Source organism: Pezoporus occidentalis, unplaced genomic scaffold (assembly GCF_034315485.1).
Source record: "Pezoporus occidentalis ecotype Australia unplaced genomic scaffold, CSIRO_AGI_Poc_V1 ctg208, whole genome shotgun sequence".
Classification (NCBI taxonomy): Eukaryota; Metazoa; Chordata; class Aves; order Psittaciformes; family Psittacidae; genus Pezoporus; species Pezoporus occidentalis.
In genome coordinates, this window is record NW_026913943.1 from 1519961 (window position 1) to 1545846 (window position 25886).

At 47.5% G+C, this 25886-nt stretch overlaps 1 protein-coding gene across 4 annotated transcripts in view; it reads left to right on the forward strand.

The window, feature by feature from the left end:
* The window catches only part of LMF1 (lipase maturation factor 1), a 185447-nt gene that overhangs the window by 154720 nt on the left and 4841 nt on the right, over positions 1 to 25886 (forward strand). For all 4 annotated transcript variants that reach the window (XM_062619037.1, XM_062619040.1, XM_062619038.1 and 1 more), the window contains 4 exons: positions 5769 to 5937; positions 8672 to 8825; positions 11654 to 11837; positions 21013 to 21125. In XM_062619037.1, the coding sequence (XP_062475021.1) occupies positions 5769 to 5937; positions 8672 to 8825; positions 11654 to 11837; positions 21013 to 21125 (620 nt within the window). The remainder of the gene's footprint in view (positions 1 to 5768; positions 5938 to 8671; positions 8826 to 11653; positions 11838 to 21012; positions 21126 to 25886) is intronic.

Here is a 25886-nt window from a genome sequence, read left to right on the forward strand (position 1 = left end):
AGAGACATCTCTACCTTGGGGCAGCAGGAAGGACTTCTTGAGGTCTCTTCCATCCCTCTGCAGCTGTGTTTTTATCTTTAAATGAATTATAGCTCTTCCAGGCAGCCCAATTTTGGCTCTTCTGTTCCAATGGGCTAATAGCAAGCTCCAGTGCTGCGTGGTGACAGTGTCCCCGTGCTTAGATGGAGGAGCTGGTGAGCTCCAACCAGCCCTTGACTGTGTTTAAGAGTTTACAGCCCGTTGTTGTTCCTTCTGGACAAATATACAGTCTGCTACCCAGAATATGAGCTTCTCCTACCTACTGTAAGGTTGTAACAATCTGTGATTGAAAAAAATCAACCCCAGCTAACAAAGAAGTCAAACTTGTAAAAAAGTTATGGGTGTAGGTGCCCATTTTCTGACAGAGGGGTTTGGGAACGGTGCAGGGGACAGAAATGTAAGGAATAATTGTTTTTGGGCCTAGAACCAGGAAAACTACTTTTCCAAATTAATCCAGGGAGAGCCATGAATCCACAGTATTTCATATCACACTTCATAAAACTCCAGTCATAATCCATAAAACTGACATTATTAGATTAAAAACCTCAGTTCCTCCTATAAGGAGCTCGCTCATTAGACATGCTGTAGTTTTATAACCTTAAAGTTCCTACCCAATTACCATGATTAATACTGTGCTTTAATAAAAGATTTTTTAAAATCACCACAGGGGTTGATACCATCTGTTTGTTATAATTGTGCATTTAAATATTGTCCAGCAAGAAAAAAGACAGTAAACACAAATCAAAACCAAGGTAGGGAGGGTGCAGCCCATCCATGGCAATAGAGGTTGGGATGGTGATGGAGATGCAGAGATACAGTTAGATTATAATCGTGGTAGGAGTGCGGAAGGGTGAAGCCTGGCATGGTGCAGAGGGAGAAATTACTGTGAGATGGGTGCAAGAAGCTCTTCTTCTTCATGTAGCAGATGGGCAAGGAGCAGCAATGCTCTCTGTGTGCTGCCAGGGCAGCTCCTGAAGGGCTTTGGCATCCTTGTCCCCAAACGTGGGTGCAGAGGAGGTCCAGCACCCACATGGATGAAATATGACTTCAAGGAGTTTATCCTTTTACCCCAAATCACCAGCATCAGGCATTCACCCCCTTCAGTTCCCAGGGCAGGAGGTGAGCAGAGATCTCTGCCTGACAATCATAGAATCAGGGAATGGTTTGGGTTGGAAGGGACCTTAAAGCTCATCCAGCTCCAACCCCTGCCACGGGCAGGGACACCTTCCACTAGAGCAGCTTGCTCCAAGCCCCATCCAACCTGGCTCATCCAACATGAGAAATTCATGTTAAGTTAAACTTCCCGCCAGGAACCAGCGCGGCTCCAGGGCAGGGAGAGCAGGAAGACACCGAAGCTTAGGTGGTTTCATGAGAAAAGGAAGGATTTAGGTAAATGTGCTCTGCCTGCCAAGGCAAATACTAGTTTGAATTGCAAAGGATCCACTAACCTCGGGGGATGCTGCGCTCTCAGGAGCAGCGCTGCAGAAGACACCAGTTGCTCTGATGACAAAGCTTCACAGAACGATAGAATCATACGGGTTGGAAAAGACCTTTAAGATCAAGTCCGACCATTACCCTGGCGCTGGCTGGACACGTCAATGAAATAACATACACCTCCTGCAGAAACTGCCTCAAAACTGTTTGCAGGGAGGCACCCGTTTGAAAAATCATCTGTTTTCCTGTTAATTGACTTTGAAATGGGAGTTCCTTTGAGGTTTGTTTTTGCAAAGGAGGGCTCCTGATGCTCAGCCCCCCTCAAGCAGGGTATAATATTAACCTGGGTTTAACTGTGGTGCCGGGCAGTGACTGCTGTGAGCATCCAAACTCAGAATAACTCAGGCTAAAACCGTGTCAGGTTCATGATTCCACCCACAGACCAGAAAACGCCAAACTCGTATTATTTTTGAATCCCCTGATTTTTTCAGGGCTGGTGGAAATCAGATCTCTTGCTTCTGGCTTCCAGGCAATAAAGAGAGGTGAATCACTGCAGAAAAAACCTCCCATGGACCACCCAGTCGCTCCGTATGAAGCTGCAAAGCGAGCCTCAGCAGAAGTGGCAAAGTGCAGAACTGTTTTCTTAATAGCACTGCAATTGCACGAGGCAAATTGCATCAGAAAAGGAGCAGAGTTTCCTAACAAAGCAGCTAAGTGAGAAGTGTGTTAATGAACACAGTCTGATTAATATGCATTGAACTAAATCACCTTCAGGTCAAAGGGGGAGGACCAAACCTCGGGTGTAACTTGTCCGAGGTCCTAACTCGTATGTAATTCAGATTTAAATACTTTTCTTCTCCTCGTAATTGTGGATAATTATCCAACTCAAGCTAAAGAAGTCATTAGTTTTTAACTAAACAATAGTTAAGACTATTGTTACTTGCTGTAATAGGTCAGATCTCTCCTTTTCTTAAGATCATGTGACTAAAGGGTCCTGCTGGGCTTTGGAACTTGTAACCTGCAAACCACCATGCTTAAAAAAATTGGTGCCAATCATATAAAATGTGAAATCACACATTTTTAACCTTTATTTCTTGCCATTTTTAATGAGAAAACATTCATCTTTTTAACAGAACGCTTGCTGAAAGTCCATGTGCTATTGATGTTTGCACTGTGGATAGTAGGAAAGCCAGGGGACCAGCGTTTGGACACACAGGTATTGCAGGGGGAACTTGTAATTAAGACATTGCATTTGTAATTGGGAGATTTAGGGTTTAGTTCAGGTTCTGCTGGAAGACTCCTTATGAGTTGTTTTAAGGTGATATCCCCAGAGAGTGCTGATGAAATGAGAATTAGTTGCCAGAATTCTTCCATTTGCTGCCTGTAACACAGCTGTGATACATCCTAATCTTGATCTTTGTCCGATGTGTTTACATTTACTTGTTTTCAGGACAGGAATTGTCCTCTTAACCATCTGGTTTGGCAAGTCCAAGCTAAACAGGTCCACACTGCAGTTGGAGCCTCCTTGAGTTATTGTGAGTATTACAAAATGCTCAGAACAACCCCCAAGTAATGCCCAAAAGCCCTTGAAAGCAAATACATGTCCTGCTCGTGAAATAGGGTGGTGGGCTCATCTCTTTGTTCCCACCCATACAGTTGGCATGCTATGGAGACCTTGTTCCCAAACAAGCCCCAGGAGAGGTTGGAGACCTCTGAGTGAGGTCAAGACACCTCTCTAAAAGCCCTGAAGAAATATGGAAGAAATATATTGCAGCATTCCCAGGCATCCCAGGATCGAGGCAAAGATCTGCTGATGTATGGTCCATCTTGTGTTATAGGACGTTTTACCATGACAGTGGCTACATTACACAGTAGGGTTGATAACTACTGGTACCTGTCTGAGCTTTCGTCGTCCTAGCCAGAGGAGAGCTTTGCAGGTTCCATGAGTTTTCCTCTTTGCTTGGGATGTAGATTTTTGGTGTTGTGGGGTTTTTGTTTGTGTCTGTTGGAGAAGGCAGCTCCAGCTCCAGACGTGTGCTTTGCCATGGGAGTGGGAAGTTTGTGATGGTTTCCAGCTCCTAAGGAGTATTCTTATGTTTGACTTGAGTTGGCTCTTCAAGGCAGCTGGGTTTCATCCAGAAACCCACTGTCCTCAGGTGCAACATGGGCTGGAGGGGCTGGAGAACTTCAGCTCTGCCTCTTGGGTCTGTGGTTAGTGCTTCAGCTTCTGCATCTCCTCAGGGCTTCTAAAAGCTTCATTGCTTGTTCACAAGAGGAGGGGCTGAGGTTGGTCTGTGTGGTCCACACTGCAGCTCCTCAGCCTGCAGCGGGATGCTGGGGGTGTTGTGGGTTCACACATTTGGTCTTGCACCATCTTGGAAGTCTCTGTTGGCCACATGCACTGAAGCTGTGAGCAGACAGCTCACAGGAGGATGAAATTCAGCTGTGTGAATGGAGAAGCGTTCTTTAAATAGGGTAATAGTGGTGGTGCCACTTGAAGTTACAGCTTTCAACCCTGCTGGAAGGTGAGGAAGTTCTCATTAGCTGGTCTGAAGGCTGAAATGTAAATGACTGTTATATCAGGGCATTATTTTCTGACTTGTAATACATTAAGTCAGCTTTATAACCTTCATATTTTATGGATAAGATGGTGAGGATACTTCCTTTTCCTTCCTTTTTTCTGCCTCTTTTGTTTTAACGTGTCTGAGGAGCAGCTACTTAATTAGGGCTGAATCCTAAGTAATGTGCCTAATGGGACAAGAATCCAAATCAGCTTCAAAACTCAAATAGCCCTGAAGAGGCATCAGCTGCTTTTCAGTTCTTGTCTTTTGTGTGTGGATTCCCAGATACTGTTTTATGCCAACACTAAATCACTCCTAACATGTTCCTTTGTGACTGCTTATGGTGGGCAGCCCCAGGGAAACCCAGGTGTTGTGTCTTCACAGTCAGTGCCCTGGGGTTGGCTTCTCTTAACACCTTTCCCTGGCACTGCAGCAAGTTCCCAACATCCATTCTGCATCGGGTGCAAGCCTCAGTGTCAGCGAGGTTGGGCTGGCAGTGCTCCCTTCTCACATGAAACATGGCAAGCGCGAATGTGACACCGCGGCAGCGAAGATAAATGTGGCGTTAAAACACAGCAGGAGGGGAGGTAGGTCTGGTTGAGCATGAGAAATGTTAGCGTGTACAAGTTCATGGTGAGACCCATCTGATCTCCTCCGTACGGTCCTTGTCAGCACCCAGAAAGATTGATGGGACCTTGCTGGGGTGGAGGGCATGGCTGCTGGGATGGGCAGGCAGGGAGAGGAGAGCAGAGCGGTTTGGCATGCTTTAAAGTGGAAAACTGGAGAGGGGATGTGACTGTGCGAATAAAACAGGGGTCTGCGAGCAGGTAAAATACTGGCTTGGGAAAATATGGGTAAATATAGACTGGGCTTGGATAAATTTAGGCTAGAAAAGTGGAAATTAAAACCAGCACTTGTGAGGAAGCAGAAACTGCTCTGTATGTTTGGGTTTATATGAAGCTCTAATGAAAGGCTCTGCTGGGGGGTTGGCATGTACCTGAACAGGGTTTACCTGCACCTTCCCTGTGGCTGATGTATGAATGTGGTGAGGAAGTGACATCTGACACCTGCAAAATGAAACCATGGGCCGTGAGGATGTGATTTATGATCAAGACTAGGCAAGCAGCGCCCAAAGACTGATGAGCCTGATGTTCATTAGGACTTGCTGAGGAATGGCAAGAAGGTTCCTCATATTTCTCAAGTCATTGTAAGAGTAAGACAAAAAATAACCTGTGCCTTCAAAAGGCCCTTGCCAGTGTGTACAGGTGCTTATGGAGACTCAGAGCTTCAGATTTTTCCACTTCCTCTGCCTTACACATGCAAGACAATCTCAGTGGCCAACAAAAGCTAAAATTCTTTTTAAAGGCCTCTTAAAAATCCACATTTTCATATTTAATGCAGCTCTTTAATTAGAAGCTCCAGTATTTCCTCCTGAAGGGGTTCAGGAACGTTGCTGTCACAGATACATTGGCCTAAGCAGGAAGCAGACGATTCCCAAGGGCTGACCTGCTGTGTCACACTGTACCCTGGCTGAGCTTCCTCCTGCTGAAAGTGGGGTACATTTGTGCTGGAGCCTGGGCAGAGAGGGAAAGGTTTGCCATCACTGCTGCAGTCATGAAACAGCAGCAAAGTATGTGCTAAGGTGCTCAAATCCATCCGACAGTTCTCTCACAGCACTCTTCTCTTGTCATTTAAGCTGATGCAACACCCTCTGCTGTCTTCTTTCCCATGTAGGTGCTTCTCATCATCAGTGGAAACCTGAGTTTCCTCAACTGGCTAACCATGGTGCCCAGCATCGCCTGCTTCGACGACATCAGCCTGGGGTTCCTCTTCAGCTCCAAGGTGAAAGAGCGTGTGGCGCAGATACAGAGCAAAGAGGCAGCCAAGGAGAAGCTTCCCCTGGGTGAGTTATTCCCGAGCAAAGGCATTTTACAAGGGCATGAAGGGACAGAACAAGCGTTTTAACCTGCCAGAGGGGAGACTGAGATGAGCTCTTAGGCAGAAGCTCTTCCCTGTGAGGGTGCTGAGGCGCTGGCACAGGGTGCCCAGAGAAGCTGTGGCTGCCCCATCCCTGGCATTGTTCAAGGCCAGGTTGGACACAGGGGCTTGGAGCAAGCTGCTCCAGTGGAAGGTGTCCCTGCCTGTGGCAGGGGTTGGAGCTGGAGGAGCTTTAAGGTCCCTTCCAATCCTAAACAAGTCTGTGACTCTGTGATTTGAAGTCAAGGGTGAAGCCCCCAGTGCAGTTTGAGGTGAGGATTTTGTGTTAGAAGTTGGGTGCAGAAGCAGCTCTCACATTTGCTCTCCTCTCTGCCCCATGGCACGGTGGCCCCATGACCCATCTGCCCTCCTGCCTTTTGCACCCATGGGTGCTAGGGCTGCACGAACACCTTGCTTCCCTGGTTAAGTAACTGGACATGAGGTTGGTCTTCTAGAAAGAAATCAATTGTTGATCCATTGTGGGTCCAGTAACTGTTTTGCTAACAGGAAGAGAGCCCTGTCTGCTGGGAATATGGAAAAGCAAATACAATGGGGTATGTAACTGAAGGAAAGGGATCGATGTGGCCAGTGTTTCCTCTGAAGGGAGTTTTCAAGCAGCCCTGTTCCAGAAGATCCCCTGCACAAGCAGCACTGGGATATTTTTCATGGGGCTGCATACCAGATGTAGACTTGTGTTTGTAGCAGTTTTATAAACCACGTATAAGCAACAAATTGCCTCTCATATCAACAACAATCACAGATGCTCATTTTTAAATATACCAAACATCTGTCAGAAGAATGAAAAATACCAACAGGAGACAGCATCTGTCTCTAGTCCTTTCTCGTCTACCAAGAAACACGGGTTATTAACCAGGAGCTTTAGTTCCAGCAAGGCTAATGCAGTTTCGTTAAGCTTTCTGTCTCCTATCTTACATATTTTGCTGGAAGAAATCTATACCAGCTTTCTCCCCCCCAGTAGCTTTACTTTAGAGGCTGGAATGCCTAAAGCTTTCCTACCAGCTCTGGTTTTGCATCCAGTCCCAAACAACACTCAAGTTGCACTTTCCTTTCTGGAGGAGAAGCCAAAGGGAAGCTCTTTGGTTTGGCACTTGGTGAGTCACCGTGAGGGGGAGGTAGATCCTTTTTATTGAGGAACTTGCTCCTTTTCTGTGATGTTCTCCAGAAAACACCTTAACTGAGTCAAGGTGCCCAGGCAAGGAGAACCATCAATACTTGTCTCTGGAGGGTTGAGGTGTCCCTTCTGGGCTTTTACAAAGGGGTAATCCATAAGTAAAGGACAGGGTATCTGTAATGTTCTGGGTAGAATTGGATTTCTTCATATTTTTTTATTCATATTTTTTATTCATATTTTATTATTCATATTTTTTAATTCATATTTTTCCTGCTAACAAAGCAGAGGATATTGAGCTGGTGCTGATGGCAAGAGACTTAGAGGAGCCCTCACCCCTGGGTCACCAGAGCAGAAGACAGGAAGGTATCCAGCCATGCCCTACTTGTGACCTGATTTTACAAGGCTTTGGCTACATCCTTGAAGTGTCTGTGTGTAATTCCTAAAGGGACCTCCAATTCCCATTGCTAGTGCTCTGCTCCTGCCTGCTCTATCCAGATCCCATTAGCTCATGTCCCCAGGTTTTGCTTCATTCTTGCTGTGTAGATCATTTGTGACTCCAAGGGCATGATGATGACAATCACCAGCTGCTGAAGGACAGTCATGGCCATGCACAGTCCGTGTCTGTGTCTGTACCTGTTCTTTAATTACAGGTTAAGAAGTTCAGCCCATCTAAAGACAAAAAAATGCCCAACAGTCTTATAGAACTCCCACAGCAGCACAGGGGGCGAGTGGAAGCATCTCAGTGAGCTCCTTCCAAATCACATGTTCTCCAGAAATGTTCTCAGACTAAACAATTATTAATAGCTTCTGAGAGAGGTTCAAATAAACATCCCTCTCCTGCAGAGATAAGGGGGAAGCTCCATGCAATTGCTTTGAATCTGATCCTTTGGCTGTTGATGTTAAATAAATCTAAAATGGCCATAAGGGTAGGAACCCCTCCGAGGTCACATCTGCTTATTTGTCTGATTGCAGTCAGTGTCTCCTTAGACTGAAATCCAGCACAGCCCTGTGCTGCTCCTGCAAACCCAATACCAAAGTGCTGGTGCGTAGATAAGCAATAGAGACTTTGCAAAAGGAAAATGAGGTTTGAATGGAGGTAGTGAGCAAGAAGGAGGAACATGCAAGAAATAATGTGGGTGGTGAGAGTTTGGGGCAGCCGTGGGGAGCTGGAGTCTCTCCATACACAGCTTACAAACCAGGAGGGCAATTCTGAGCAAGGTGCAAGTGCCAGCTGTGTTTTTTCCCTGTATAAAAGCACTGTTTAATGTGACATTTTAGACATTTTTCTTTTCAGCCCTTTCTCAGACTATTTAGAGAAAGGCAGATCTTGGGAGCGATTGTGTATGGCCCTTGGCAAGGTCAGGTTGATTACAGTGGAGTGTTTGTCAGCCCCAGCCTGAGAGCAGCTGTAAGTACCCAGGCAGGGTCCTGGCCACCATAGGGGGGTCATTTAGGGGAGTTGGGGGAGCAGAGCCCGTTGCTGGCAGTGAAATCATCTTCTTCTGATCTGCTTCTGTGTCCCAAACAGGCTGCTATATCCGCAAAGTGGTGAACATCTCCTTCGGCCTCCTCATTGCTTATCTCAGCATCCCAGTTGTCCTAAACCTGCTCAACTCCAGACAAGTCATGAACACGTCATTCAACCCTCTCAGGATAGTGAATACCTACGGAGCTTTCGGGAGGTACATGCACATCATTTTGCTTTGCTCCTCTCTCCAGGATACTCCAACAGCCAATGTGTGTGCCTTAAACCTACACAGAAATCCTTCCAGTAGCCAACAGACTTGGAATATCTGTTTATGGGAGAGAAGGAGAAAAGGAGCAGGTTTCTTTCCCACCGAATTGTCATTTATTTTCTTTGAGCTACGCTTAGTTACCTCGTTATATTGATGTAGCAAATGTAATAGTGGTATGAAAATATCCATAGGAGGGTTCAGCCAGTGGATAGTGTTCACCGTCACCAGCCAGCTTTATTTATGGTGAGCTTCTCTTCCCCTGCTCACATTTGTTCTCCCTCATGTAAATAGTCACACAAGCTATTGAGTAGCAGGTTTTAGGCCAACAAGAGGAAGTGCTTTTTCCAACGAGTGATTTGGGGAATTCATACTCCAGGAAACTGTGGAGACAAAAGTATAAATGGCCTCAAAAAAGACCAAGACAGATTGAGGGGACAGGCCCAGCAGCAGTGTGGCTGCTGCCTTCTGAGACATCTTCCTTAAGTCTTCCAGTGCCTAAAGGGGCTGCAGGAAACCTGGAGAGGGGCTTTGGACAAGGGCCTGTATGGACAGGCCAAGGGGAATGGCTTTAACCTGTCAGAGGGGAGACTGAGACGAGCTCTTAGGCAGAAGCTCTTCCCTGTGAGGGTGCTGAGGCGCTGGCACAGGGTGCCCAGAGAAGCTGTGGCTGCCCCATCCCTGGCAGTGTTCAAGGCCAGGTTGGACACAGGGGCTTGGAGCAAGCTGCTCCAGTGGAAGGTGTCCCTGTCTGTGGCAGGGGTTGGAGCTGGAGGAGCTCTAAGGTCCCTTCCAACCCAAATCATTCCATGATTCTATGAAACATGGCTTCACCAGAACAGCTTGTCCCAGGGACAGCAACAGGGCCAGTCTTCTTTGCATGGACCTCTGGGTTGGCCACCACCATGGTGGCCATGGAGTGTTCCTCAGAGGTCTGAGCTGGTGGGATGGCAGCTCATGGGTTAGTGGTCTCTGGACAAGGTCCCAAAGGAGATGCCAATAGTAATTAAATAGGATTTCTAAGCAAGCTGGCTGTTGGGAGGATTGGCTGAGCAGGTGGTGAAGGGGAGGAGCAGGTCTCACTGTGAGCACTGAAGCTGCAGAGGACACCTTGAAGCCCATCAAATTAATATGATGTTTTCCCCCATTTTTCAAATAGCAGAAATTTCTGTGGAAAGAAAAAAGTTAGGAAAAAAACAGGATTAAAAATATCATGCTTAATATAGTAAAAATAAGCACTAGTTGTGGAAAATGCTGAAGTTTCCTCTTCTTTTGGGAGAAAAGAAGAAATAACCCCTGAACCTCTTTGAAGGCTGGAGTGGTGAAGCTACGGGAGATTGTTTTCTTTGGGTTGTTGTTCTTTTTCTTCTTCAGTCTATGGTTTCTGTTTCAACAGTTACCAGAACCTAAAGAGCATGTGATGAAATGCTGCTGTAATATGTTTGTAATTCCAGCCTATGTAAACCAATAAAAAGAGGATTGCAGCTTATAATGAATATACGATTATGTGAAACTTGACATATTTTGAATCACACAGTAGGAACATACTTTTATTAGTAATTTGGTGTCCCTGATTTACAGTGTGTTTCTAACCATTGGGCAGCTGGCCACGGCTCATAACTCAGCCCAGTGAATAATATGGAACTTGGCTGGAGAATCCAGAAATCTATTAAATGTAGGTAACAATTATAAGCAGAGACGTGCAGCATTCCTTGGGTTGTAAGCATCTATCACTGGAAGCCATTGGGGGAGAAGGTGGAGGCTGTTTCCAAACCTTCAGTTTCTTGGGTTGGAGGAGGAAGGACCAAAGCAGTAAAAAATGAGCAGGGTGTTGGGAACTGGACAGCTTTGATAGGCAGAGTTAGGCCGTTCTGTGTTCCTTATGGAAAACAGCTCTCCAGTGTAGGCGAGCGTCACTGACAGGTCATTGAGAACTTGATGGTGCCGTTTTCACAGGAGCTTTCCATGGCCCTGAGTTTACCATCCTCACAGCTCTACCACCTTGCTGTGCAGAGAGAGTCCAGCCAAGCCCCATAGGGAATACCTGTGACCTGCCATAAAGCTGAGGGGCTTTTAACTGAGTTTCTATACATCAGCTGGGTATGGGGGAGCCTTTTTGTTTTCATTTTCTGCTTTTCTTGGCTTGCTTTGTGTTGGCTCACACTTTACCTCCTCCTCCTCTTGCTGAGTAATAGCTCCACAAGACCTGTCTTCCAGCCAGGATGTTGAAATGGTTGGGCACATAGAGACAGCTGTTAATGGTGCCCCAAGAGCAGCTCCTGGGAGGTACTCCATATGGGGCCAGCCACCAGCCCAAAGCTCAGGGAGCTGCAGCCAGTTGACCTGGGCTCATGGTGAGTGTGTCCTGCCCTTCTGCCATCCAAGGTTGGAGCTGGAGCTCAGCACCCTGTGGCCAGCGGTGCTTCAGGGAGAGCCAGGCTTACAAAGGGGATGCTGGAGTGGTCCCAGCTAGAAGCTGCTCTGCTGATCCTGCAGATGGAGGTCTCGGGGCCAGACCTTCAAGGCAGGATTTCTGTGAAACCTCCCCTCCTTCAACTGACACAACTGGAGTTTGATAGAGGGCAGCATGGAAGGGAATGGAGGTTGAGGTTTTCCCTGTCCTGCTGCTGGAGGGAGAAAAGTCTGGGCACAAAGCTTGTCTGTAGCTTGAGCCATCAGGATCCCACCTTACCACAAGGCTATTGACTTCTGTTGTCATGTTGACTCTCATTTTACCTGACCTGAGACAAAAACCAATAGCATGTTGTATCCCACAGCATAACCAAGGAGAGAACAGAGGTCATCCTTCAGGGGACATCCAGCATGGATCCCAATGACCCCGCTGCTGTCTGGGAGGAGTTTGACTTCAAATGCAAGCCTGGGAACTTGAAGAGGAGGCCATGCTTCATCAGCCCCTACCACTACCGCCTGGACTGGCTGATGTGGTTTGCTGCCTTCCAGGTACATGCCTTTGGGGCTTCTGAGACTTGGGTGTCCCTTGACTGGGAAAAATGATTTATATGGGTTTACTCTGTATTGGGATGGGTCAGGGAATACTTGAAGCCCATTGTAAGTTAATTATGCTTATAAAAGGGTTGTATTCCTAAAGAATGGCTGCTAACAGCGTAATGAAACTCTTGGAAAACTTATCTGAAGCTTTTTAATTGTTTCTCTGCAATAACAAGAGTTAAAGGCATTGACAAAGCCCCTGGATGTGCCAGGGTGGCAGCATCCCTGGCTGCCCACTCCAGCCTGCATCCCTACTGGGACACCTCTGGGGAGGCCAGTAGTTGCTTCCACTGCCTACCTGTAGATACAGAGTCCCTCAAAATACTTTCCCCACATAGTACCAGCAAACAGGTGACAGCTATAAATTAGACCAGGGGGAAGCTGGTTAGACCAACTCCTCTATATCTTTTAGCTTATTCTGCAAAATCTCCTTCGTGTGAGCATGAGAACTTAGACCGGGTTTTACAGAACCGGGGCTTGCAGCAATGGCATGAGGCAAACCCAGCCCAGGTTATCCTGGCTTTTCTCTTTGTTCCCATATCCTGCATCTTCCCTCACTCCTCTCCCCCTGCCCCAAACTTCCGGGTTTGCTTTCTTTGTGGTATTTTCATTTAGGCGCCGTTGGGATTCCTCAGCGATGACATAACCATCGCTCTCTGGCCATGGGTTTATATTTACCCCCATAGTTCTTGTGTGCTGGAATTTCATTTAATCTGCATTAGATATGCTTATCCCTCAGCAAAATGACAGCAAAAGTTAAAACTCAAGCCACCAACTGTGCTCAGCATTACGTAAAGGTGCAGAAGGCTGAATGGGAGCTCTTGGTTTGAATCTGACTGTATTTGGCAGCAGAGGAGAAATTCATCAATCCCAAGAGAAGGTTATTTCTGAGATGAGAGTAAGGCTGTTTGTTTCCAGAGCAGGAATGTCCTGAAGGCTTTAAAATACAAAGTGATTTCAGGTTTAAAATCAGAGGAGGACAGGGCATAAATACTGATGTACCACAGGCAAGTGGAGGCTCTGATGCTATTACACCCAGTGCTGTCTCTCTGCAAAGCTGGGTCGGGTGCTGAGTGACTGGGATGGACAGGACAGCCTGGGGAGGAGGAGGAAGAGGAAATGGGCTCTTTGCATCTTTGTTATTAGTGTTTAACTCACTGAAAGGTCCCCCCCAAGAGTTTCTGTTCACCTGGGCCCAGGGGCTGCTGGAGCGTGTGCCTGACGAGGTGTCTGTCCACACCAGCTCATTAGCAGCAATTAGCACTGTGGGTCTCCTGGTGCTGGCAGGAGGAGGGAGCGTGGCTCCTGCTCTGGTGGGTTAGTGCTGGACATGTAGCTAGGTGTTCATGCAGCTCTGAAGCACAGCATGGGGTGGAAATGGGTCCATTGCTCTATCCCAGCATATGCATCCTGTGCCCACTGTAGGACTCTCTCATACCCTCTTGGCCCTGGGGTCTTTCCTGTGGCTCCTGGTGCACACAGGTCTCCATGAAGCAATTCCAGATCCTGCTCAGAAGAGGTGTTAACAAAAGGAGTAGAAAAGAGAAAAAAAAACCCTGAAAAGTGGGGATGGCTCCTGTTGAAAACCATGGGAAGGCAAGTAGCTGAGGCACGGCAGCAAATGTGGATGTTCAGGCATGTCGATACCTGCTTAAGCATGGAAGGAAATCCCATTCAGAGTGGCCAAATGTTTGTTTGCAAACTGTGAGCTGTATCTTGGGTGCCAGCTCCTGGCAAAGCTGCCTGTCCTGCTGTCGTCCAGGAGAACTCACTGCTGTTGGGGTGCTGTTTAGACTTGAGTCGCACAGAGCTGCAGAAAGGATGAGAAACCAGAAGCCAAAACCCCAGAAGAAATCTGTGCAGCCAGGCAAGTTTTGCAAACCCCATACACCAGTTTACAGAGTCCATAAAACCACGTTACTTCAGCCTCTGGATTAGTGGAATTTGGGGTTAGAAGTTCTGGATATTTTGTGCACCGCGGCTCGCCATCTGCCCCATCACTTCCCAAGCAGGCGGCCCCAGGGCTGGTTCTGCAGTTCCTTGGCAGTGGCCAGGTCAGGAGCTGACATCTCCAGCTCTGACAGGCTGCAGAAAAGCTGGGGACTTGGGGGAAAGATATTTACCATCCCTTTGTGCTGCTCGCGACAGGTTCCTCTTTGCACCTCATCGCCACTTGACATACGACGCCTTCCTCCGCTCCGGGTTTCCTGCGAAGCGTTCCACCTCGGCTGTAGCTGCAGGATTCCCTTTGAAGAGCTGGAGCTCGGGTGGGCCAGGCCCTTGGCACAGAGCAGCCACGGTGCTGCTCCACCTCTGGATTGCAATTATTAGTTGCCTGCCTCTTAATTACCATTCCAGTAGTGCCATAATTATACGTCATATAACACGGCATTATTTTCCAGGAAACAATTTTCCTCATGTTAATTTTATTATCTAAATATAATATGCCTTTTCACTTGTTCCCTAAATCCCCTCTTTGTTCCCTATGTCTCGACATCCCGAGGGTGCTGTAGCTCTGAATTGAAGCCCTTCATTTAGTCCTGGCAGGGACAGAACCCATCCAGAAACATGTCTGTGTTGCTTCTTCCCGTCTGTAGAAGGGGAAAAACTCCCACAAACCAGCAGCAGCCTGTGGATATCTGTGTGGCCCTTTTCAGTTGTTTCCCAGCAGCCGCCTCGGATGGGACCCCTTTGCTCCATCACCCAGCTGATAACCTGGACTCCTCTGTGCAGGGTGCTCTCAACAGAAGTAATGTGTCTGTCATTCAGAAGCTGATGTTCAGGTGCTTGTTGCTGAGGCTGGTCACTCCAGATCAATGACCTCTGTCAAAGGAGTTTAAACCAAGGTCTGATTCCACCCAATTCACACTTAATGAATGCTATTGCTGGAGCACGTCCAGAGAAGGGCAATGAAACTGCTGAAGGTCTGAACAGACACAGAGGGGTGAGTGGGGATGCCCATGGAAGCCTCTTGGGCTGAGCGTGCATCATGAGGTGAGCACAGTGTGAAAAGGCAAACCTGGTGCCATGATAGGCAACGTCTGTCCTCCAGCTGCTGATGGCAACACTCCTGTAATTGATACCTCGTTTCTGGTGGGCATTTGTAGGAGCCCAGCCGTCACAACCCAGAACTGAGCTACGCTTTGCTGCTGGCACAAGAAGTGTTACAACTTCTGGCAGGCTGTGGGTGGATTCAGCATCGTTAATAAACAGCAGCCACAAAACAAAATACTGCTCATAGTTTTGGGGCTTCGCGTTGGTCACTTTTCCTGGTAGTGGGATGGCTTGGACTTTACAAAAGCCACTTGTTTATCCTACCACAGATTTGTTCCTCACCAGTGGGCAGCAGTGGAAAGCCTTCAGTGCTCTGACTAAAGAAAAATCAAAGGGAAGGCTTTTCCCTTCCTTACTGTGGCATGAAGGTTATTTACTCTGTTAGGGGACTACAGCTGGTCAAAGTGAAGGCTCATTCTTGGTGCTTACCAAATAGCTCAGAAAATAACAAAGCTAATGCCATCTTCATATCGTTTCTTAAAGCCCAGTGTCTTGTTGCATTGTACCTTGCAGCTGCTCCAAAGGTCTCTGTGTGTCAGACCAGTGGCCCAGGTCACTGTGTCCTACACAAACCATCAGCAAACCCACCACCAGGCAGTATTTGTGAGGCACTGAGAAGCAACGTGTGTTTTTCAGATACAACTTGTAAGTAAGCTTATTTATAAACTTCAGCTGCCTCCCTAAGAGAAGAGAGAAACTTCAGCAACGGGGTTGATGCTCTGAGGATCTCCCTTGGTTGGTAACAGGGAGATAGCCGTGATGGAGACTTCACGTTATCACCGTGACATGAACTGGAAGAGCTGAGAAAAAGTACCCCTGTTTGTAGAGAAGGTAGATTAATACTTTTGTAAAATGCTTGATTCAAGCCTCTGTTACCTTGGTTTTCCAGCCAGAAGGTGCTTACCGGCAGCAGAATGGAGGAGGAGGTGTGTGTAACGTAATAAAACCTAAACCTCCTGCGCAGTGTACTAAGCTCAGCCTTTTACATTTCCTTTCTTCCCCCTTCAAAAAATACAGGCCTCTGTTCACTTCCACTTTCCATTGCAGCATTCATCCAGTTTGGTCCACGTTCAGCGTGGAAGGATTTGATTTTCCTCTTTTAACCATCATGAGTTGTCTCCCTGTGAGTATGAATCATTCCAAACCCCCAGGCTGCATTTGGACAGCCTGCAGGCTGGGTCATGAGGCTCACCTTTAAGAGTCATATTGTGATGGAAGTGCCCAGAAACCCAAATAAGACCGATAGCCTATCGTGCCATGAGCTGTATAAATACAGTGAGACCTTGCCTATGCAGGGAATGATTCTTGTCTACAGTGGCTATTGTATCTCCCTGTCTAGACTCCATTCTGGAACAAAGTGACTTTTCTTTCCAAAGCAGAGGTGATACGGGAGCTATGCCAGGTGTGTGATTTCCCTGTATAGGCAAGATCTAAGAGCTAGTTCCCAAAGTCTTGCTCCCTTCTCTCACACAGCCTTTTATTCCTCAGCTGGACCTGTTGTGCTCTCACTGCACCCTCTGCCTCCAGGGATCTGCTGCTTTCCCAGGCATTTTCCAATAGGACAAGCTAAGGGATGGCTTTTAGTGAGGCTTGAGAAACTGCCCCTGCTGAAATGCTATACCTGCAGGGAAACAGCTTGCCTCTTTGGGAAACTAATAGAAAGAATGGGATGTGGTTATTGGGGATAATGAGAAGGGATGCCCTTGGTGTAGCCTTTGACCTTCCTTGGTTAAGTCATTTGGGAAGCAGGATGGTCGCAAACAGCAGTGAGCTGGAATATTGTAAGAAAGCAAAGGGATGCATTAGTTATACCCTCTGTCCTGTGGGACATGGGTTATTTCTCCAGCTGATAGCTCAAACTCCCTAAACAGCAACAGTTGAAGGTGCTTAACTACAGCAGTGTAAACAGCAATGGGAATATTGGGTGAAAATATCCAGGATGGTGGAGTTATGGCTTTCCAGGCTGTGATGCAAAATGCTCCTTATGACACAGCACAGGAAACATAAACCTCCCCTTCCCCTCTGTCATCCGCCCTCACTCACCGACACCGAGGTGAAACGGTGCAGGGCTCCCAACCATGTGAAATAATAATGCTGGGCTCCCTTGCCAAGTTTCCAGCTGTTTCCACATGTGCATCTCATACTTCCCTCCTCCCGTGCGCCTGTGCCAGGACTGAGATTCAATAAAATGCCACACTAATCCACAGTCCTTTTTCATTAAATGACCAATTAAAGCTAGAGGAAAGGGGTTCTTACTATTATTATTCCAGTTGGGAACATGTTCCCTGTAGCGCCGGGTGGGTTTTATATGGATTTTTGGTGATGATTATGTTCTCTTCTGCTTTGTTATCTCTGCAGTTCCGTCGCTGCTGCGGCTGCTTTGCCCCAGCTCCTCGCTGCTGCCTGACTTAGCAGTGATTGGGGTTTAAATTGTGTGAAGTTATTAAATGCTACTGTATAGAAGTTAATGTATTCAAGGTGAGAATGTGCTTATACACTGGTAAAGTGTCAGAGAACATCAACAGCTAAGGAGAAGTCTGAGAGTAGTGTGGCTTCCAGTGTGCAGGGATGCTCAGCCCCTCATGCTGGGCTATGTGTGGGTAAGGAGGAGGAAACCCCATCCCAAAGCAGTGTAGGCAGTGAGAGTGGCAGGGAAAGCCTGTCAAGAAATAAAAGCTCGTGGTGTTTTAACACCTAGTCCCAGGTCCTCTTTGTTAGTCCACTGTGTTGTACCTAAAGCCTGATTTTGGGGGGTCTTGAGTGCTGGTACCAGTTGTAAGGAGAGTTGGAGATGATCTGGTTTGCTGGAGGACTGTGCCTGTTGCATTCCTGGGGATCTGCGTGGACTGTTCGTGAACATGGAAAGGCTTTGGCTTGGTGGTAAAGGTCCTTTCTTATGCATTTTCATTGGGTTGATGATGGTTTTTTGTGTTTTTAGGGTTCCCTAGTTACTTTCTATGCTAAAACAGAAAGAAAACTCAAAAGATGAAGGAGGGGGGCATGGCCCTCCTTTTGAGGGGGCTGCACCTCCCCAGGGATGCTCTGCTCAGGTTCGACAGTGACTCGTGCAGCTCATGTTTTGGAGGGCAGGAGGTATATGTTGGAGCCTTGGTCTATGCCCATGTCTTGATGGAATCAGAGCAGCCTGGGGACTTGTGTCACTGGTGCAGAGTCAGTCCCAGCTGCTTCTCTTTGTGCTCTTTGAAGATCCAAAGCCTAAAGATGACCCTGATACGCACGGTATGTGTAGATAGATGCAATGTGTGCATCTGTCCTGGCTTTTGTTGTTATTACTGTTAATCCACGGGATGATTCAAGCTATGACTCTCTTGTTTGGCACACTCAGAGATGGCAGAATGTCAGTACCAGGGAATCCCTCCCATCCTGACCATTGCCACTCTGCAGATGGTGTTTAGGTCTGGGTCTCCCTGGATCCATGGACAGAGGAACCATCACCCTCCCGCTCTGTGGTGTGATGCTTCCCTGGACACAGCCCAGATCTCCTGGGCTCTTTTTTCTCTCCCTTTGCCACCGTATCCCTTTACAGAGTGATGAGTTAAACAGCACGGTTGTTCCTACTCTGAGCATCAGTGGTGTGCGGTATCTGAGCCTTGGTGCTGGGGGGAGTGCGGGGGCTGCTCCGAGTGGATATTTCTCACCACAGACTTTGCTGGGGCCAGACATGCTGTAAATTTTACAAGCAAAACACTTTACAAACCAGAAGTCCAACTCTGGGGCACATGGAGCTGCTAATTAATGATTTGGAGACTGTGTGAGCCAGGGAGCCAGTCCCACCGCTGCAGACCCTCCTGCTCTTGAATCAGGCTTTGAAGATTTGGGGTCCTCCGTAAAGCTCTATGGGAGTCTGGTGATTTCTCTTTCTGTTCTTCTCTTGTCCCCAGCATGCACAAAGGTACCCTCACACCTCCCAGGCCTTCCTACAGATAGAGCTTAAAATCATACAGAGCACTTTAAAAAGGGATGTCCAGGGAGGCACTGAATGCTGAGGATCTAACTCAAGATACTTGGCCATCTGCAGTTGCTGTTTCACCTCTTGGAAAGGACTCCCCATGTGCCAGCATCCGTTCTAAAGCCTGGCCTGAAATAAGCATCTCAGGCATCATGGAGCTCTCAAGAGGTATAGAGTTGCTTGGCACAGTGGGTGTCTTGGTGTGAGTTGTCCCATGATGACATGGCCAAGGCTGCAGCATCCCTGCCAGATTTGCAAGGTTAATGTTTAACATCTCACATGATGCCAAGCTCCTGGCTCCAGGACCCACCATGTTTTCCCTCCTGGATCTCTGTGTTGGGGCCATGGTGACCTCAGTCCCACAGGGACTGAGGTTGCCCTGTCCCTTCTTGAGAGCCACCGCCACCTCTTCTGCACCAGGAGATGGGAGACAGGGCGGCACAGGATGCTGGTGGACAGAGGGATGCACCAGAGGGTAAATGGGCTTTGGGATGGGCACAGCAAGCACCATCATCCGTGGTGATGCTGGAATGAGCCACGCAGTGCGGCAGGATGGAAGCAGGCCGAAGGGGAGAGAAATCTTTTTTACAGTGTTGTTGTCTTAAATAACTGTGGTTTTCCTCTCAATTGTGATGAGCACAGATCAGGAGCCCTGTGAGGTAGAGCCGCTGCTTGATGCGCCTTCCCACCAGCGTTTGATGTTCTCCATCTCTGGGGGTTTCTCTCCTCTGCTTCCCTTAGCAATGGGAATAACAAACGTTGCCATTAGAGAAGCTTTGCAGAGTAATTTTGCCTTCGTGCTCTGCCTTAGTCACAGTCCTGCAGGTACAGCTGCTGGGTTTCGCTTTCCCACAGTGTCCCCTACTGCTTGCATTCAAAAATCCATTTGGGTACACATGAGAAAAGGAGGAAAATAGAATCACAATTGAAGCAGAAGGCGCAGAAAGTCATCAGAAAGGGAAATGCTTTTTATGGAACTTCAGCAGGAGCATGAGATGCATGGATTCCTGCAGGGAGGGAAATGCAGTCAGGTTCTGCCTCTGCGGTTCCCAAGAGCTGAGCTGCTTCTCTTCAGTGGCTGTGTGGTGGAGGATAAGGCACAGGCATGGGGTGTCAGGAGGACAGAGAGATGCAAGGAAATAAAGAGGAGAGAGGAACTGGGAATAGAGAAGTCACTTTCTTCTGTTTTCTCTTGGGTAACGCAACAGGGAAAGCAACCTATTTGAAACAGTGTATGGATTGGCATTTCAGAACATGCCATTACTGTCCTCTGTGGGGCTTGCTGCCAAAAGAAATGATTTAAATCAAGTATTTGGGGTGCAGAATTGGCAAGAATGCTCCAACCATGTTAGAGATGTGTGAAGTCACAAATTGATTTGTGGTGCGAGGTCTGGAGGAGCCACAACTGATGGGTGTTGGGGACAACCAGGGGTGGTGGGTACCCCTTGCCCAGGAGGAGCTGTGTGTGTGCTGCATGTCCCCTGGACCAGTGATGCTCTATGTTTTCCTGGCAGCAGTAGTTGTAGGCTTCTCCCTGGCACAGGAATGATGCAGAGGGGCAGAAATACCCACCCAGGCATCACGCCTTGAGCAGAGGTCACTGAGCTGAGTGAGGGTGGAGATGAATCCCTGACTGTTATCTGGTCTCTGTCATGAGCAGAGCTGTGATCGCTTGGCCATGGGCACACTCTTGGGTCCCTCAGCTGTGAAGTGAATTCCTTTGGGGATGCTTGGAGGATGAAGGATGGTGCTTTGCAGCCTGGGGAGACTGGAAAAGTGCACGTAGCCATCCCAGCTCAGCTAACAAACAGCTCATTCAGCTTTGTGATTTGCACACCCTTGGTTGTGTCCATACCCTTGGGAACAATTTCCAGATGAGACAAGCTCAGTGAAGCTCTCCCTGCTCCCTGCAGATGACAGAAAGTCTTGGTGTAGACCTCAGGGTGTTGGATCCCGTGGGATCTGTTCCCTGCAGCACATTGTTTGCTACCTGAATCCGTTGTAATCTCTCCCCAGAGACCACGCAGAATTCTTCAGTACTAATAACACTACACAACAAGCCCAGCAGCACCTAACATTTATGTTTCCTGTTCTTTCCCCAAGACCTATGAGCAGAATGAATGGATCATCCACTTGGCTGGGAAGCTGCTGGCCCAGGAAGAGGAAACCTTGTCCTTGATGGCAACGAACCCCTTTGCAGGCAGAGCACCTCCACGGTAAGCTTTGGGTTTCATCAAGGACCTGGAAGTACCTGGGCTCAGTGGTGTTCCTGTCTTGGCTGTGCACACATGGTTTCTGTTGATAGATTGGGGTCTGTATTTGGTGGTACCCACATGATCTTTCAAGAGTGGAGTTTATATGAGGACACCATGAAGAGCTGGTGCTCTCAGCACCTTAATACCTTCCCAGTGGGGACACAAGGACCATGGCTGAGCTTGTTCCAAAGCGGGTCTGTGAAGGGCTCAGCGTTGCTTCTCTTGGACAGGAATCATGACCACTGAAGTGGTTTCCTGCCCAAAGGCCTTAGATTTTTTGCCATGATCACTTTGTGAGCCCCAGTTCTACTGGCCTACTGAGGTAGTTCAAAGACAAAGCAGTCCTGCAGAAATGATTGTTTTTGTGGACACTTGTCTTGGAAGTGTTTGTGTTTTCAGTGAGGAGACAAAGCAAACATCAGCAAGTGAAAGGCACAGATGAAAAACTGAATGTTTTTAACAAAAAGAAATTTCTCACAAAAGTCTCTATTTTGTTGAAGAACTTATTTTTAGCTGAGAAAACATTTTAAGGGAATTTTGGATCAACTCAAGTAATATTAGGCTCTTGCTAATATTTTCCATTTGAGGCTCTTAGGATGCACTGCAAACAGGGAGGAAGGTTCACAGCACCGTGAAATGAACTTCCTCTTGAACCCTGCTGATGTTTTTCAGCTTTAGCACAGCGCATCCCCCAGACCTGCTGAGGAGAGACTCCTTTGCCAGCTAAGACACCAAAAACTTCCACCTTTTACCAAGGCGCTTCCTCTGAGATGGTTTGCATGCAACCTGTATTGCATTGGCTCCATCTCAGGTGGATTTATTACGTGAGTCTCACCAAACTTCCCTCATGTCCTCAAGGTTCAGTGCCAGAAATTCACTGAGTGGCATTCACTGCAGGATGTTCCTTTGCATTGATCTCTTTTATTAACAATAACTAGAAGAAAGATGAGTGCTGGCTGACCCTGGGATTTTAGCAGGACCTAGGACCTTTAGACACCAAGTCACCAGTTTGAAGTAGGTGTCACCTTATGTCAGCAGCCACAAGCCAGGACCATCTGGTGGCTGCTGGCAATAAACAGCTCTTGTGGTTCATGGAGCGACAGAAGCATTTGATAATCCCAGGCCTGTTTATTCTCACGTGTCCCCCAGTGCCAAAAAATGTTGGTATTCACCATGTCTGAAGCTAAAAATAAGACACCATAACAGATTAAGGATGAATTAATGTATATCACATCTTGCCTTGCCAGGCTTTACCACCATAGACAGGCTGCATCTCTGCATCTGGCATCAGTGATGTTAATAAAAAGGCAAATGAAGTAGTTGAACACAAGAACTCGTTTTAAAATGAAAATAATGAAGTGGGACGTGGCTGGGATAACACTGCATTGCTCCAGATGGGGGGGGGGGGGTGTTATTGTAGTCTCTAACAGGTGAGGAAATGAAATGTTCAGGAATTTAAAGCAAATCTTTAACTTTGTTAGCTTTTATAGAAGAGAATTGCAGAGCATTCAGAGGAACACAGGCAGGTCCAGTGAGTAATTACGCAGCAGCGTGGATGCAGTTGAGCACACGGGGCTATAGATTTTGTGGAACAGGGTCTCAATTCATGTGTCACCTCGGTTTAACCAAAGCCCAGCCTCTGTTTTCACTCCTTAGCAGCTAGTTTATAGTAGGAAAAGATCAGGATCCAGCGCTGGGTTTATGTGGCAGCTGCCTTTGCTCTGGCATTAACTTTGCTTTCGAAGTTTTTCATGGGTCTGGGGTATTTTTGGGTAGTGTAAAATAAAAATAACAATTTACAAATGCTTATTTGGGCTCAGGCCAACATCCAACACCCCCTTTCACTCTGCATCCCAGGTTGTGGCTCACAGTTTGGGCCAAATCCCAACACCTGGAACACTGGCACCACCGGGATTGCACCCGGGGGTGAAGGTGAGGGCTGGAAACACAGGGGGTGCTCATCCTGCCTTGGGCTGGGGTCTGGGTTGGATCCTGCACTGGGATCTCCCATCTGATGCCTGTTACTATTTGCATTTCTTTGGTCATCCCTGTTGTTGTGCCTCATCCCAATTCTGACAGGTTTAGATGAATAGAATTAGATTAATAGAAGAATTAGATCTTAGGCAGAAGCTCTTCCCTGTGAGGGTGCCGAGGCACTGGCACAGGGTGCCCAGAGAAGCTGTGGCTGCCCCATCCCTGGCAGTGTTCAAGGCCAGGTTGGACACAGGGCTTGGAGCAAGCTGCTCCAGTGGAAGGGGTCCCTGCCTGTGTCAGGGGTTGGAGCTGGAGGAGCTTTAAGGTCCCTTCAGCCCAAACCACTCTGTGATTCTGAGTCTCTGATTGTGCCCACCGCAGCTCAGCTCCCTTCAGTAGCTGGGTTGAAAAAAGCCTAATTTTCCTACCATATTCCACCCCCCTTCACTCAAAAGGGAATTTTGAGACTTAATTATTTTCATTCCCTGCTAGACTAAATAATTAGGGCAAGGGACTGTTTTCCATAAGAACATTACACTCCATACTCCACGGAGTTTATTCTGTTAATGGAAACTCTACACCTTCAATAGCCAAGGGACTTTCAGAATGAGTTAATGCCTTCGAAATGAAATTTCGGAGACCAAAGTTTGTAGGTTTCTTTACAACTCCAGAAATTATAGTATTTTTTCAAGTGTGATAAACTTAAAATGAGAAACAGGTGACTGATTAAAAATGAGGGTATTGTTGAGCACTCAGCCTAGCTGAGTGTGAAGCTTTACTTCAAGCACAGTGATGTTTGTGGAATGTGGATTTACCAAATATGCTTGGGCAGCGGATAGTTCATAAAACACCAGCCCTCGTAAATCTGAACGGTAGGGCTTTGGCTGAGAAATTCATAAGTGTTTAACACACCGTCATGGAAGCAGACTGCAACAATAAAAGAAAACAAAAATCAGGTTTTTGCCTACAGGAGGAGGTAAAAAGAAACCCCAGTTTGTTATTTTTGACCTGAAGTGTTCGGTGTCTCTGATATTAAATCATGTTCACTTAAGGACTTTTATTCCAATTATAGTAGCACTTTGTTGAAAAAGGCCCCAACATGGATCTGAAGACCTGGATTTGTAGTGGTGGTGTTATTTATGGAGGCAGCATTTCCCATTTGATGCTACCTGGCTGCAGGAACACAAGAAGAATACAGCGTTTGGTGTCCTTTCTTCATTTGGTTGCCCATTTATTGCCCATTTGTGTCGCAGCTGCTGGGCTTTATACCTGGACTGGATTTTCAGGCCATGTAAGTCACTGTGGACCCTGGCAGAAGGTGTAGGGGCTTCCCTGTGGTTGCTCTGAAGACACAGCCCTAGCCATGGAAAGGGCTTTGCATTTGCACAGTGTAGAAGGCACTTTGGGGGCTGCTGCCTTGGACACCCCGAAAGGGTGAAGGTAATCCTGAGCTGTTGTAGCAGCAGGGAGCATGGGATTGTTGGAAGATAGGGGCATGGGATGTAGGTGGAAATGGCATTTCTGTTCTGCAAGATCTCCCAAAACGTCTTTCAGGGAGACAGGAGCGGTGTTTAGGAGCATCCATAGGGATGTGAGTCCTTCAAGGTTTGAACTTGGGTTTGGCTGAATCCCAAGTGCCTCCTCTGACCCTGTGGCAGTTCAGACAAGTCTCCCTCCATGTCCCCATGTGGTCCACAGGGGATGAGCCATGAGCCTGTGCTGGGAGGTGACAGGATCCTCAGAGGTGAAAAGGTAGAAACACATTCTTTTGGCTTTCGCAGTGGGTTTCATCACGGTGAAATGTTTTATTGCAGTTTGCTGCTTCTTTCCCTCTATACTGTAATTTAAAAGAATATCTTTAATTTATCATCAACATTGTAATGTCTGATATTATCAGAATGAAATCAGTCCATTGTCCTGAGTGAAAGTTTGAGGGATTTTCTTTTGGTTAAAAACAACCTTGGTGTTTCAGTTCAGCATTGTCAGGGATGGCAGAGCTCATCTACAGCTACCTGAATGAAAGGAGGATGGAGCCAGGAGGTGGCTGCTCTCTTCTCTCACGTAGTAAGTGACAGGACAAGAGGTAACAAGCTCAAGCTGAGTGAGGGGAAGTTTAGATTGTCCCGTGGCTGTGGGAGCATCTTCTTTGGCGAGGGCAGCTCCTGCCTTGGCTACATTGGGAGCATCAACTGCATCCCCATCACACCTGGATTCAGTGAAACCAAAGTTTGCTCTGCCCTCAGTGTAGCCCCAGCCTCCAGCCTCCCTTCCTAACCTGTCCATGGGGGAAAACCCCCACTTTGCCCTCTCCCAGGAGAGTTTTGAGGAGAAACTGCCCATGGGATGCTCTGGCTCTGCAGGCCCAGACCTCGCAGGAGCCTTGGAGAAAGAGAACTCAGCAGCATTGAAAAACAACCCATAAAACTGCCCTTATTCTGCAAACTTGGGCCAAGATGAATTTATGATCCCTCCTACTAACAGGGCTCGAAGAAGCAAGAAAGCCGATGATGGAGGCTCTGTTACTGTAATGAATTTGTACTTTCCACTGCCCCTTGCTCCCTGATTTACAATGGAGTGGGGAACCTCAAGAGCAACAAAAAAAGCCCCTAAAAATGGAAGAGCCGCCCCGTGTTTTGGTTTCTTTCTTCCCTCTCCCAGCCCGCCTTGGCCTGTCAGGCCATTAATTCTAACAGAAACCATGGGCTCTGGTTTTTTCCCTCGAAGCCCTCAGCTGTTGCATGGAGACAG